General features: G+C 41.4%; 2 protein-coding genes across 2 annotated transcripts; one reads left to right on the top strand and one right to left on the bottom strand.

Moving 5' to 3' along the window:
* Positions 1-1,520: 1,520 nt before the first annotated feature.
* Positions 1,521-9,359, bottom strand: LOC310937525 (GTPase IMAP family member 9-like; the record flags this gene model as incomplete). Its single annotated transcript, XM_083901808.1, has 4 exons — positions 1,521-1,654; positions 3,760-3,912; positions 8,600-9,259; positions 9,341-9,359. The coding sequence occupies 4 exons, from the start codon at positions 9,357-9,359 to the stop codon at positions 1,521-1,523; spliced, it is 966 nt and encodes a 321-aa protein (XP_083757934.1).
* Positions 9,360-9,755: 396 nt separating this feature from the next.
* On the top strand, positions 9,756-12,857 carry LOC310937524 (GTPase IMAP family member 6-like). Its single transcript, XM_083901807.1, has 3 exons — positions 9,756-10,053; positions 11,564-11,589; positions 11,663-12,857. The coding sequence occupies exons 1-3, from the start codon at positions 9,827-9,829 to the stop codon at positions 12,355-12,357; spliced, it is 948 nt and encodes a 315-aa protein (XP_083757933.1). The 5' UTR covers positions 9,756-9,826; the 3' UTR covers positions 12,358-12,857.
* The last annotated feature ends 3,368 nt before the right edge of the window (positions 12,858-16,225 follow it).

Below are 16,225 nucleotides of genomic sequence, written 5' to 3'. Positions count from 1 at the left end.
CTGAGATGGCTATGCTCACGAGCACAACAACAACGGGAGTAGTTAAGCATATGAAGTCCAGCTTTGCACGACATGGCATTCCAGGAACGGTTGTTTCGGACAATGGGCCTCAGTATGTCAGTCAGGAGTTCAAGCAGTTTGCCAGAGAGTATGGATTTGAACACGTCACAGTAAGCCCACTCTTCCCACAGGCAAATGGCAAGGCAGAAAAGGGTGTTCAAATAGTGAAAAGTCTTCTGACAAAGGCAACTGACAATGGTGAGGATCCTTATTTGGCTCTGCTGGCTTATAGAACAGCACCTCTGGCGTGCGGAAAATCTCCGACTGAACTGCTCATGGGCAGACTACAGACACTGATCCCAACGGTGAAGAAACACGTCTCCACACCTGTGCTGGAGTCCATGAAAAAACTAAAGGATAAAAAAAGAGATACTTTGATCGAACAGCAAAAGCAATGCAACCTCTGCAGTCAGAGTTTTCAACACAGAAAGACAGGACTGGCAGCGCGCTGGAACAGTGCTGAATGAAGTGGCTCCGATGTCCTACGCAGTCCAGACGGACACCGGGGCAGTGTTCAGACGAAACAGGTTGCAGTTACTTAAAACACAGGCCAGCAATGCAGTTCCTTCACTGGAGGAGCACAGGAACAAATGTGCACAGCATGGAACAGTAACAGACAATCAGCCAGAGGTTTTAGAGGAGAATGCACCTGTCATGACGGAACCAGAGGCAGCTCCAGTGAGACGGTCAGAGCGCATTAGAAAAGCCCCTGACAGACTTGATTTATAGCAGATGGCTGTAAGCTCATTATTACACAGTGAAGCTATAAAAAGTTGATAGTTTTTATTTTTTATTTTATTATTATTATTATTATTATTTTGTTATTTTTTTTTTGAAAAGGGAAATGTTCAGTTAAAAGTGTTAACATCAGGTACTGTGTTGAGCCTTATTATCTGGTCATGAGTTCTGTTTAAATACCAGGTAATGTGTAGCCTTATGGTTGAGTCATGTTCCAATGCTTGGGTTAGGCTAAAGTAATTATTCAAGTCTTCTGAGGTGGTGGTAAAGACCGTCCTCCTACGGTGTGCTAAGTACTGGCGACCTCTGGCACCAAATTATTATTTATTTATTTTTATGTTTAAAGAGTGCACAGTGAACCTGTTTTTGTTTACTGAATAAGGGAGATGTAAGGATATCCAGTGAGACACTATTATGGTCCTAAGAGGCCACCGTAGCTGGGGACTGTAATGTCACGAAATGTTCAATAAAGTTAGTTGAATGCTTACCAGCTAATGTGTCAGTCGCATATCTGTACAGAGGTTTCCCACTGAGATGTCATTGAAAATCGGCCATTGTTTTTTAAGGGGGATGGGGAGGCGGCTGGTCACTGCACATTTCAGTAAAAACAGCCCTCAGGCACCGAGTGTCGGGGGCCCCCTATCAGCTCGGGGCCCCAAGCAGTTGGCTGCCTTGCCTGTTCACAAGCTGCGCCCCTGGGCTTTAGGTCGGCTTGGAAAGGCTCAGGCCAAAGGCGGCAGGGGCCCCGCCCGGACCTCACCACTTCCCGGGGCCGCGGACATGTGTACTTGCTGCGCCTTCTCTCGGAGCAGAACTCTCGCAGTAGGCTGGGTCAAGAGACAGAGCGAGACGGAGACTGAGAGATTGACAGAGAGACACAGAGAGAGAGGGAAAAGACGTCGCAAACGTGCGACTTGCTGTGAAATTTTCCTGTGAATAAAAACTATTTTCCACAAAGCCACACCATCTCCCCGTCCTTCTGAACGAGCCGTGGGCTGTGGTCGCCACAAAGTCGTTAGCACAGTGCGCTAGCTTAGCATAATGAATTGAAGTCTAAGGGAAACATTAGCCTGCGCCGGCAAAGGTGGAAGAAAACAAACAGCAACCCCAAGATGGACTAATGGACTATAAAGACACACTGTGTGCACATACTGTGTGTGTGTGTGTGTGTGTGTGCGTGTGTGCGTGTGTGCGTGCGTGCGTGCGTGCGTGCGTGCGTGTGCGTCTCTCGCCTTTCAAACAAAAGTTACAAGCTGCTTCATAATATACAAGTTTGGAAGCTTTTGTAGAGTGAAGGATATCCATTTAGCGTTAGATTGTTTGTAGTCTTCAAAAAGATTTATTTCATACATTTGTTAAAATATTGAGATCTTTTTTCACAATAAAGAAAAAAGGCTGCAGATAATGGTGATATGACTGGTATCACTAGTCACACTAAGACTCACATACCACATCTGCCACATTTGGGCTGGACTGTGGAATGGGAAATTTTAATTTAATCAGAATTATTATTTCAATTCTGTTGTATTACTTTACATCTGTTTTAATACTCTTTATTGTTGATAAGAGGAAGCATGGTTGCTGTTTTTATGAGCTAAGTTGAATCCATCTATCTGTCTGTCTATCAATCAAATAGGAAGGAGTAGCCTATAGCATATTAAGTTTCAATGAACTGAACAGGATATGTCCACAAGGTCAAGAAAGGCAGCAGGATGTCTTATTTCTGTCTCTGTACGTTAACAAGAGGTCGGCTTAGATACCAGTGAAACACAAACCTCAGCTTCTGTTATTATGATCTAAGACTGTGGGGCATTTCAAAAAAGTGTAATTTCAGTGTGCCACCCTTCCACAGTCTGTGCCCCCCCAAGAAAAGGATTTTTTCACACGCCCCTGACCCGAGGGCCACAGAGAATGTTAATATTTTTAAAAGCAGGCTCAAGACCCACTCATTTAATCTGCCTTTTAACTAATGTCTTATCTTCTTAGTCAATTTTTATATTTTAGCCCCCCATATATCTTGTATATATTTTTAATTTATTTTGATGATAGTTCATTTTATCTATTTTATTATTAATATTTTATTTTATTTCATTTATTTATATATTCTTAGCCTATGTAGTTTTTATTATTTTATTCCATATATCCATTAGTTTTAGGTCTGTATTCAGTGTCTCCAGTGTTTCCTTGGTGGGAGCCTTCTGCGCTGGGGGCTGTGATTGCCGCCGGCTGGGATGTCTCAGCTGAATAACATTGAAACAGTGGCCGTTTCTCACCTGAAATATTTTTCTGTGTCCCAGAACTCAGTTTAAAGATCATCTGAGGCGAGAAATTGGCCATTTGAAGTCTAAACATGTGGTTTGTGTATTAAGATATGACCGACAGGCTCTCCGGCTGACGTAGAGGGCTCTCCGTAACCGATGTAGAGCACTTTACGCATGGGTGGTGAACATCGGCTGCGTCCGGTGGGGGTCTATGGCAGTGCTTCACTGCCGAGAGCCCCTCGCTAGCTTGTGGTTAGTTTGGGCGCCCGGGTGGAGGCGCCCTGGCCTCGGGCCATGAGCGGCTCCCAGTGCAGACGGCTTCCTGTGATGGTGTTTCCTGACCTGGCTCCTCTGTATCCAGCAACACGTGTCGTAGAGCTTGTTTGTATGTGTATGTATGTGTGTGAGTAAATGTTATTTCTATGGCACTTTTCACAGAGGAAACTCACAAAGTGCTTTGTTTTGTGTTACATTTCCATTAAAGGAAACGTAGAGAATATAATATGAGGACCCAAATGCAGACAGGACATAGGCAGGTAAGTAAAAGTATTCCTTTATTAACTACCAGATGTTTACAAGCGACACAGGAAATGACCACACAAAGGTAAGTTAAAGTGAACGAATACAGCTGAGCCAGGATCCTCTACAGCTCTCTCGTGGCAACACAGTCTGTCTTGTGTTCCAGATGGAACGAACTCACTCAGGATGTAATGGAGGAGTAACGTTTGTCCTAGAGAGTCTGTGGCGAAGCGGCTGCTTCGTGTGGAAATGGAGATGACGAGCAAGCTGGAGACACAACAGGACGAAGCGATCCCGGAAGTGATCACTTGAACTGGGTCAACCACGCCCCCTGCTGAGAGAGAAAGCAAACACCAGGGAGCAGCAAAGGACAATACAAACTAAAACAGAAATGTGGAAAGTGGAATGGATCGTGACATTTTGTAATGTATGGAAAAAGTGCTTATAAATAAAGTTATTATTATTATTATTATTATAAGCTAAGGTTATTAAATTGAATATGCCACTACAGAAAAACTAACAATGCATCAAAATCAATGTTTCTGCCAATCATTGACCCATCTCGGTGCCCAATAATAATAATATTAACCAAATATTCCTTGGAATGTATTTTATGGAAATGATTGCAGTTTTTCCACAGACAGTGGAGTTGTCATCAATCAATCAATCAATCTTTATTTATATAGCCCACAGTTTACAAAACATAGTTTGTCTCACGGGACTTCACAGGGTTGGTAACATCCTCTGTCCTTAGACCTTCGACCAGGGTAAGGAAAAACTACCAGGGAAAAAAAAAACCCTTGTAAAAGGGAAAAAGGGTAGAAACCTTAGGGAGAACCACAGGTGAGGGATCCACTCCCTGGACGGACAGACGTGCAGTAGATGTTACCCAAAACATACAATACACAATGACAAGAATAAAAAGTGAAAAAAAAAAAAAAAGTCTTTAAATGCCAGGATCATCTGGATCACTGGGTTTGTCACAGCCTGTAGTGAAGACTGTTGTGGTCAGAGACTTGAGGATGACGGAGTCCTCTTTCCTGTCCTGACCTCATGTCGTTCACTGGTGTCAGCAGAACTGTAAGAGATTAAAATCAGTTAGAGATGTGCTATATGTAGATTTATGTGCTACATCTCATGGGGGTACATCGGGTAAGTGGTGAGGGATGAAAAATCGAGGACGGGGTAGAGAAAGTGCGGCTCGTGCAAAGTCTGTGTGCTCATTCTAAGTGCATGATGGGAAATTCCCCCAGCAGTCTAAGCCTATGGCAGCATAAGATATACTATTCTAATCAGGACATACCTGATCTAGCTTCGACTAAAGGCTATGTTAAAAAGGTAGGTTTTCAGTCTCACCTTAAAGGCAGAGACCGAGTCAGACTGTCTGACTGAAAGCGGAAGTTGGTTCCACAGGAGAGGAGCCTGGTAGCTAAATGTTCTACCACCGATTCTACTTCTAGTTATTTTAGGAATAACCAGTAGACCTGAGTTCAAGGAGCGCAGCGATCTATTCGGCTGATATAAAGTGATTAAGTCACAAATGTAAGAAGGTGCCTGATTGTTCAGGGCCTTGTATGTAAGTAGAAGTATTTTAAAATCGATTCTACTTTTCACTGGGAGCCAGTGAAGAGAAGCCAGGACAGGAGTTATATGATCACGTCGTCTGGTTCGAGTCAGTATCCATGCTGCTGCGTTCTGGACCAGTTGAAGGCTTCTCAGGGACTTACTAGGACATCCAGACAGTAAGGAGTTACAGTAATCCAGCCTAGAGGTTATAAAGGCGTGGATAAGTTTCTCAGAGTCTTGTCTTGATATAATATTTCTAATTGTCTTGATGTTGCGAAGGTGGAAGAAGGCTGTTCTACATATATGCTTAATATGTTCATCCAGCAATAAATCCTGGTCAAACAGGACTCCTAGGTTCCTTACTGTAGTGCAAGGGACTGGAGTGTTACTGCCTAGGTTTAGAGCTCCAAGTGCTGCTCTTATATCTTTTGGCCCAAGGACCATGACCTCAGTTTTTTCTGTGTTAAGCATCAGAAAATTACGAGTCATCCACGTCTGTATGTCTATGAGACAATCCTGGAGTTTAATAGATGGGTTTGGGTCGTCCAGTCGTGCAGATACATATAGCTGAGTGTCATCTGCATAACAATGAAAATCTATGTTGTGTTTCCTGATAATGTTGCCTAATGGCAGCATGTACAGGGTAAAAAGAATAGGTCCAAGCACAGAACCCTGAGGAACTCCGTAGTTGACCTTAGTGAATATGGAGGATTCCTCATTTACACTAACAAACTGAAATCTGTCCGATAAATAGGACTTGAACCAGACAAGTGCCGATCCTCTAATCCCAACGTCTTGTTCTAGTCTATGTAACAGGATCTCATGATCTATCATATCAAATGCTGCACTGAGATCCAACAGAACCAGTATAGAAGCCAGTCCTTTTTCAGAGGCCATAAGAATATCCTCTTTTACTCTAAGTAGTGCAGTCTCTGTACTGTGGTGGGTTCTAAACCCAGACTGGAACTTTTCAAATACATTATTGCTACACAGGTGATCACACAACTGTGTGGCTGCAGCTTTTTCTAAAATCTTTGAAATAAAAGGAAGGTTTGAGATCGGTCTATAGTTACTCAGAATGCTGCTGTCGAGAGAAGGCTTTTTAAGTAATGGCTTAATTACTGCCATCTTAAAGGCCTTTGGGACACAGCCGCTCAGTAAAGACATATTTATTTGATCTAGTAAAATATTACCAACTTGTGGGAGAGCCTCTCTAAGGAGTCTAGCTGGTATAGGGTCCAGCTGACATGTAGTTAGTTTAGAGGAGGAGACCAGTGAGGTCAGCTCCCGGAGGCTTATAGGAATAAAATGATTCAATACATGTAAAGCTGGAGCCGCAATTAAGTCTAGGCTCGCTGTACTAAACTGGTTGGTAATTCTATCTCTGATCGTTTCTATCTTATCGTTAAAAAATGTTATAAAGTCATTACTACTCAGCGATCGAGGGATCGATGGATTCGTTGTATCATGGCTCTCTGTCAGCCTGGCTACAGTGCTGAAAAGGAACCTGGGGTTGCTCTTATTTTTCTCTATTAACTCTGAGTAATAAGAAGTTCTTGCATGTCTAAGAGCTTTTTTATATATATCAAAACTTTCTTCCACAAGACATAGTGACTGTCATTATGTGTGGAACGCCACGTTCTTTCTAACTTCCGTGTACTGAGCTTTAACGCTCGAGTTTGGGCTGTGTACCATGGGGCAGACTTGTCCCGGGTGATAACCTTTCTCTTAAGAGGAGCAACAGTGTTTAGAACTGTTTGCAAGGTTAAATTTGTGTTATCCACTATTCCATTAAGTTCCGTGGGAGTGATGTTTCTATAGTCATCCTCTGTGATAAAACATGGCTGGAGGGCAGACGAGAGCTGTTCAGTGAATTTTTCAACTGAACTGTCGGATAAACAGCGACTGTAATAATGCTGCAGTTTAGGATCAGTAACATTAGTAAGTACAACCTCAAATGAGATCAGACAATGGTCCGATATCAAAGGATTCTCATCAAATACTACCAAGTTACGTATGTCAATACCATATGTCAAGATAAGGTCAAGTGTGTGTCCATAACGATGTGTTGGTTTGTTAACCTGCTGCTTGAAGCCAATTGATTCAAGCAAAGCTTTAAAAGACGAGCCAAGACTATTATTGGCTACGTCCACATGAATATTAAAATCACCTACTATGATGATTTTATCTGAACAGAGAACTAAATCAGATAAAAAATCTGCAAAATCACTTAAAAAGTCGGAGTAGGAGTTCGGTGGTCGGTATACAACGATAAGCTGGAGTCTGTTATTCTGTTTAATACTTGAGTCTAACAGACTTAGAGTAAGGTGCTCAAATGATTCATAAGTACACATGGGTCGAGAGGTGAGCGAAAGTATACAGTCAGATATAGCTGCGACCCCTCCACCTCTGCCATTTCCTCTAGGGGTATGAACATTGGTGTGGGAAGGAGGCGTTGCTTCGTTTATAGATACATAATCATTCACTTGAAGCCATGTTTCTGTTAAGCAGAGCAAGTCAAAATCCTGTTCGTGTATCAGTTCATTCACAAGCAACGCTTTTGAGCGGAGAGAACGAATATTTAACAAACCACACTTAAAACTGTTCGTTCTCGGCTCGGAGAATGTCCTCGTGTTTATTTTAACGAGGTTACTATGAATGACTCCTCTCCTGTTTCTCCGTGACTGTCTAATGTATGGAGCCCTAGAGGCAGACACTGTGTTAATCCTAAATCTATGTTCATATATAGCTTTATCTTTATATATAGCATAGTCATTATCTATAGGGGGCGACTGAACGAGTGGGAGCACAGAGAAGCGTGTTAAACTGCAACTCTGTTTCCTGGTCCCGACTGCTTGTTGTCACGTTTTGGTTCTAATAAACGTTGTCATATTTCTGGAAAGGAGGGAAGCTCCATCCAGAGTGGGATGAACACCATCCCGTCTAATAAGACCAGGTTTTCCCCAAAAACTTTGCCAGTTCTGTGTGAAGCCCACGTTATTGTTAGGGCACCACCTTGACAACCAGCTGTTGAATGATAACATGCGACTATACATGTCATCACTCGTTCTATTTGGCAGAGGTCCAGAGTTGTGTAAGCATAATGGCCTTTGAAGGGTTAAATTGATAATTTATTACAGCAGTTTTTGGGAAGGGGGCATTTTTAAGGAACTCTTACGGGTTAAATCATTATATATACAAATAGTTTTTCGTAATATGACTTTTTACAATATAAAACAACAACGTCTGACTTTTGTGTTTAATCATAGAGTGTTTATTGGAATAATTCAGCAAAAGCATTTCAATCTTTTTTTTAATCAATATATTGTCATATTTCTCATCAGAAACACAACTACACAATAACTGATGATTATGAAACAAAAGAGGCAGAAGTCAATCCTACAAATCTGTGCATGTGTGTAAATATTAATCTCTTCGAAGAAATGAAAAAAAACATGCGACGCGTTCCAGTAGCTTAGCAATGAACGAATACTCCTTGATGTCCTTGTTCGGTGCTCTATGAACCTCCTGATACATGGCGTCAGTGTAGAACGAGGCTCCGTTGGCTGCCACCATCTGATCAACCTTTTTTATCAGCTCCACCACTTGGTCTGGCTTCTTGCTGGTGTTTTCAAAGCCGTGGTACCTGCTTCCACATCGTTGGATGATTCTTCGAAGGTCTGCGCCGCTGTTGAGGACATAGTCATTGAGGGTTCCGTCCAGTTCACCACAGCGTGTGAACAGCACAATCATGAACTGGTTCACCTTTGGACCAAACAGCTGTTGCAGAGCCTCCACAGAGTTTTTCTCCTCCTTGGTGAATCGACCAATTTGTATGACGAGCAGGAACACATGAGGACCAGGACATGACATCTTCACACATTGAACTATTTCATTTCTTATGTGTTGCTCTGAGCTATCTGTGTCCAGGATCCCTGGTGTGTCGACCACACTGACCTTTCTGTCACCCCACTGCACCATCTGGCTTTCACAGACCTTTGTCACAGACATTGCCGAGGGACGAGATGTGAACTTCTTCGTTCCAATGATGGTGTTTCCAACAGCGCTCTTTCCCACACCGGTCTTTCCAATCATCACGATTCTCAAATCTCCTCCTGCCAAACATTCACAACAGTTCAGTTTAGGCTGTCATGTCACGTGACATGAGAAACCACCGGGGTTCCATGGTAACTTACCTGAAGGAATCTCAGACATTTTCTCTTCTGATATATCTCCTCTGGAAATGTGCAGCTTCACATTTTCCCTTTTCTTTTATATGAGTGTAAAAATGAACACGCCTCGCTGCTGTTACATAACACATGGGTATAAAACAGCAGAGCTCAGTGTGAGGTGTGTCTCTCCTCTGCTGCCCTGGATCTGACAAACATGTCTCACAGTAAGTTTTACAATAATTACTTTTTGACATGTTCGATCGCTTGCAGAAAAAAAACAAAAAAAACATTATGTTGCTTGTTTTCACAGGAAGGAAACTTTCAGTTATTCTCCTGGGAAGAGACGGTCCCTCAAAGGACGAGCTACTAACCAAGATCTTCATTGATTGTCATAAAAGTAAGACTAAGACGATCGTCTACGAGAATGATTGGTGTCAGGTTTTTTGTCCGCAGGACAAAAGTGAAGTGTTTGACAGCGTCAAAAAGTATTTTAATGAGCGAGGCTGCGACATGTGTTTGCTGCTGTTGGACGATGGGATCACAGTCGACAGAGCTTGGCAGCAAATGGACGAGCTGCACAAGAAGAGTGAAATATCTGTGAGCGTGATCCGACCGGTGCTGCCACAGAGAGACACAACCAGAACTCCGTCTCTCCGGAACTGTGCCTTACATTTGTTCACTGTGGACGAGGTCTGCAGTGAAGTGAGGAACCTGGCTGAGAACAGACACAAACTGAGGTAAAGCTGCACATCTGTAAACGTTATAAAACACTGTTCACAAGCTGTAAAAAGCTGATCACGAGAAAAGATGTTCCACATTTGCTCTTGTCTTTAAAATATGAGTGCTTATTCGTCAACATATCTGTAACACTCCGTATCATTTTCCGCTGGTAAATGTATTGTTGTTAAATCTACGGTGGCGCATTGCATTAAAATAATAATAAAACAAATATGGTTAATTACGAGATGTTTATGTCATAATTACGAGATAACTATCTCGTAACTACAGATCCTTAGCTTTCTCATAATTACAGATCTTATGTCATAATTACGAGATAATAACCCGCGGGAAGTAAGGGTGCTGCAGCTGATGATGCCAAAACGTATTTACCCCCAAAACAAATACATGAAATGAAGTGAAAAAAAGAAAGTGGTAAAAAAGAAAAGTTAACTGAAAACTAATAATAATAAATTGTTGCGGAGACGTCTTCAGCGACTCGCTCCGGTAATCATCAGAGAACATTTCCATGAAGACATGGTTACGCACATCTTCAGAGGCTCGGAGACAGTGTGGTGTTGGTATTGCATGGTGGAGCCACAGGAAAGGGCAGGGACATCACTTTACTTCACTTGAGTTTGCAAAAACATCACAAGCCAAAAAACAAGCCTGGTTGGCAGAGTCAGAAGAGAGCTTCTCCCGTGCGTAAAGACGCAAATGCCGCTGTTCACCACACAGGTGCTGAAAAGTGACAACACATCACTCACTGTCAGCCAGGGAGAAACAAAATATGTCTGCATTTTGATCACTGTCCACACAGCTGTGACCATCACGAGTGGAAAAGGCTAAACCAGACACGGTTTACAATTCAAGCTGCTTTCCCTTCAGCAGCCACGCGCAGATGTCCAGTAACAGTGGTTTGTAATATTGTTGACCTGGCTGCAACAAATGCCTTTATTTAAATAAATAAATAAATAAATGTTGTCATAAACGTGTGATGACATGGAGAAACTTCATTGTGCGCCTCACAACTGAACAGCTCTCTGATCCCGCGGCTATGCACCCATCCTAAGACATGTTAATATTTCCCAGTGTCTCATGCCATAGGAAATAAAAGCATATACAGTGAGAAACATCCATAGGCAATTCCATTGCGTGCAATGAGCAGTATTATCCCTTACATGAAAGACTAGGCTATGGGATTGTAATGTCTGATGACATGATATCTTGTAATTATGAGAAAGATCAAGATCTCCTAATTATGAGATAATTATCTCGTAATTGTGAATTATGAGATAACCAGATTTGTGAATCTGAATGCAATGCGCCACCGTATCCCATCTCTCTGAGAATCACTGACTGACGTGTTATTACAATGTTTCAAACTGACTGTATCTTCGAACTGTTGTATTTCTAACATCTATTCATATACACTGATAGAAGCAGGATTATTATAAATCACACATGATGGCAGAGTTCAGTTTAAAATGATTTTCTGTTCATTAAAGATGTTGTTTTTCTGCTTTTTAGGAAGGACTCACCGCTTTCATCTGGAGGTAATCTACATTCTTATAACTGCTTTTATTTAAAACACTTCCTCTGTAACTCACCCAGACCTTCTCATTCCAGGTAACACACATTCCAAAGAGGCTGAAATCAGCGGATCCAGGGTGAACCTGGTTCTGTTGGGACTGACCGGCACTGGGAAGAGTGCATGTGGAAACACAATCCTCGGATACCAGTACTTCGTGTCAAAAATGAGCGACAAACCCGTGACCACGACGTGCCAGAAGGTAGAAAGTGAGGTACATGGTACACACGTGCGCGTCATCGACATGCCTGATATCTTCAGTGACGACATGACTAACAAAGACAAGCATGTGAAGACGTGCAGAGAGCTGTGTCAGGGAGACCCTTGTGTTTTCTTATTGGTGATACAAACCGGCAGGTTCACTGATGGTGAGAGAGACATCATCGCAAAGTTAGAAAAGGCTTTTGGTCACGGCGCGAGAAATAAAACCGTTATCCTGTTCACCAACGCTGAAGAGCTGCTGCGTGCAGAAATGACCGAGGACGATTATCTGAGGAAGTGTAATCCTAATCTGAAAAGAGTGATCGAGGCGTGTTCTTACAGGTTTGTTTTTTTGAACAACAAAGACCAGAGTTTAGATAAAGTGGCAAAACTGATGAAGGTAGTGGAGAAGGTAGAGAAGACTTTACCACCTGAGATGGATTTTACCACCTCACACGCAGGAAGTAAAAACCAAGAACAATCACGTGTATCACAAGCCTTTGGTTTTTTGGGATTTGGATCTAAGCATTAAGTCTAAGTCTTAAACCTTTTTTACTCCTTATGTCCCAAGTTCACCGCCTAATGCTGTGTTCACGCCGAACACGATTTGTCACACCTGCGTCACAAAATGATCCTGCAGCGTGACAGACATCACGGACGCAAGTCGATGTATTTTAAACAGAAGTCACTATCGTTTTTGACACGCGTCAATCTAATCTCGCATGTATCTCTACTATAATAACAGTAGTAATGTTTGCTTTTTATGATTATCCTTGTTATGAAAGTAGATGAAGTGAATGTGAGTGACCTTTCACTTTTTATTCGTGTCATTATGTATTGTTTTGGGTTTTGGTCTACTGCAGGTCTGTCCGTCCAGGGAGTGGATCCCTCACCTGTGGTTCTCCCTAAGGTTTCTACCCTTTTTCCCTTTTACAAGGGTTTTTTTTCCCCTGCTAGTTTTTCCTTACCCTGATCGAAGGTCTAAGGACAGAGGATGTTACCAACCCTGTGAAGTCCTGTGAGACAAACTATGTTTTGTAATCTGTGGGCTATACAAATAAAGATTGATTGATTGATTGATTTTTAAATATGTATGATACACTCTGATGATCTTATTAATAGAATAAAATTTTGATTTCCCTCCTTCCTTTCAGAATCAGAAGAATAAATAAATAAACCATTTGTCTATGACTATGATATGAATTTGGTACATGGCCAATCGTGTCTTTGTTTGGTGTCTAATCCCAGATAAAATGAATAAAAACCATGGTGTGAACGACATGCAGCGTTCAGATTATTCTCTCTAGTTCAGTAAGTGGATCATCTCTATCTGTTCATAAAGTCACTGATAAATGTGATGACCACATAAATTAGACATGAACATAAACATGCAATAATGTGATCATGTTGTTTTAATCATTATGATCAATGAATGACATTAATATAATAATGATGATGGTAATAACAATAATAATAATAATAATAATAATAATAATTGTGAGCTTTATTGTAAACTTCACTGGAATTATTTTTGTAAAACTATCATAAAATCACTTTTTTGTTATTTTTTTCCTGGACAATAATATATAAATATATAAAATGTCCTGTGACAGCAACACTTGTGGACAATAAAAGTGTAGAAATGTGTTGACCTCTTATTTATTACCTAACTTTTGTTATTGTGCTCCATGAGAAAAATGTGTATTTGTTGTTGCAGTACCACGATTTGCCACTGGGAAAACATTGTCCAAGGCAGAGGGCCGCGGAGCTATAACGTCACTAATTTTTAAACGTGAAGGCAGCATGAAAAACCTAGTTGCACAAAACTAGGATAAGGGATTAAGCCGGGCTATGTTGCTTATCCTGGCTTAATTTATCTGTGATCCGTTGTCCAAAAGCAGGATAGTGGAAAGCAGGATATGTTATGACATAAGTTACCGTGGAGATTTATTCTCTTAAATTCCAGGATTTATTAAATCTCATCCCTCATCTCAGCCAGCAGTCACCACAAATGTAAACCAATATTTATTCCACTGCCCACTACACAATGTTTTCACATTCAAACTATACCCACGGTCATGATCTAAACATTTGGGATCATTGATGACAATAATTTGATTGATTGATTCCCTGATTGATTGAGTATTTTCCCATAAATGTTATATTTATACACACCATATGAATATAAAAACCGCCCTTTGTTTTGCCCAAATAACTCTATTTTAGTTTCATCAGTCCACAGCACCTTATTCCAAATGTGCTTTAGCATACCTCAAGCGGCAGAGAAAAGGCTTTTTCTGCATTACTCTTCCATACAACATCTCCTTGTGTAAAGTGCGCTGTGTTGCGGAGATTTGTTTATTAAGTGAGTCGACCAATGATGGAGTTTCCTGGAGTCAGAGATGAGTTAAGTTGAAAAGCTTTATTGGAAGCAGCTCAGATCTGAGGAGAACTGAGACAATGCCGAACATAAAACAAGTATGTTAACAGTTGGGCATCCTCTGTGGAATTTGGGCGTACCCCGTTTCCCCCAGGACACAGGGCAGATTCTCGGTCTTGACACCAAACGAGGCGGCCTTTTTCATCCCCCCGAAAACTTAATTTTCCGATGATTTGGTTCTCACGAGGCCCCCTGTGTCGGACACATCTTGATGCTGAACCGGAAACCAAAACGTCACTCATATAATGTGACAATAATCTTATACTACATACCCCCACACTCCTCCCCAAAGAAACACTTTTGTTCTACTTTTGAACAAAATCACTCTATTATTATTTGAATATTTACAAGAATTGTTCACACTTATTAATTGTAAATCAGTCGATAATCAATCCCCTTTAACTACACAGTTCTTTGGATTTCGTCAAACTCAGACATGGTAAGGCAAACTAAGAATGTTGCACTTACCAGTCTGTAGTTCTGTTGAAATCCTGTTCGTGACGCCAATTTGTTGCGGAGATTTGATTATAAAGTGAGTCGTCCAATGATGGAGTTTCCTGGAGTCAGAGATGAGTTAAGTTGAAAAGCTTTATTGGAAGCAGCTCAGATCTGAGGAGAACTGAGACAATGCCAAACATAAAACAAGTACGTTAACAGTTGGGCATCCTCTGTCAGTCTGCCTGTGAGTCCCAGAGTTAGGATACTTAAAGGTGCTTCTTCTGCTGATACATGGAGCTGACCTTGGGGAGGACTGCGCAGTAGCGTCAGTCCTCTGCCCCATTCCGGTCAGGCTCAGCGAAAACATGAAGAGACGAATTCTGTAGACAAAAGTGCTGTACCGAGGTCAATGTGACAACAACAGTTTCAGCAGGCGCTGTCCTGAAATGTTTAGGCTTGCGCTTAGGAATGGGAGCTGATAACTTTAGAGAAGGCCGAATAATATTTTTCACTTACACGCTGAATAGTTGAACGATGCACAGTGACACCATCTGCAGCAAGATGATGTTGTAGGTCTTTGGAGCTGGTCTGTGGGTTGACTGTGACTGTTCTCACCATCCTTCACCTCTGCTTATCTGAGATGTTTCTTGGTCTGCCACTTCAGGCCTTAACTAGAACTGTGTCTGTGCTTCCAATTCCTCTCAATGTTCCTCACAGTTGAAACTGAGATAGCTCTGAGATAGCTTTCTGTATCCTTCCTCTAAACCATGATGTTGAACAATCATTGTTTTCAGGTCATTTGAGAGTTGTTTTGAGGCTCCCATGTTGACACTCTTCAGAGAAGATGCAAAGAGGAAAAACACTTACAATTGGCCTCCTTAAATACTCTTTATCATGATTGAATTCACCTGTGTATGGAGGTCAAGGGTCACTGAGGTTACCAAACCAATGTTAAGTTCCAATAATTAGTGCTAATGGTATTGAAATTAATAAAATGACAAGGCTGCCTACATTTATGCACATGCCTAATTTTGTTTACATAATTCTTGCACACTTTCTGTAAATCATATAAACTTTATTTCACTTCTCAAATATCACTGTGTTTGACTCCTATATGATATATTTAACCGAAACTTCAAGGTTCAAGGTTTCTTTATTGGTACAGGGTAAAGGGTAAAATTATTTTGCAGACAGGAAATACAGCAGTTCACAAATACCAACTAATAAATATAACTAATAAATATGATAAATATAAAAAACATTCTCACAGGTTAAAAAACAAACAAACAAACAAACAAACAAGAAACAAAGCCTCACAACACACAGCCAGCGAATCTCAGGGATCGTCAGTAAACGTGCATTAGTGCAAGCACTGAGCAGAAGGGGGGGGGGGGGGGGGGGGGGGGTTGCACTGATGGGGGAGCAAATGTTGGCCTATGCCTATTTCATTCAGTTCATCATCTTTATGATAAACTGTACAAACTATGAGAGATGAGGCTTTAAACATTGAAGAAATCATCAC

Source organism: Microchirus variegatus (genome assembly GCF_963457635.1).
Source record: "Microchirus variegatus genome assembly, chromosome: 15".
Taxonomy (NCBI): Eukaryota; Metazoa; Chordata; class Actinopteri; order Pleuronectiformes; family Soleidae; genus Microchirus; species Microchirus variegatus.
The sequence above is the reverse complement of the archived record's forward strand: the minus strand, read 5'-3'. Positions and strand labels throughout refer to the sequence as shown.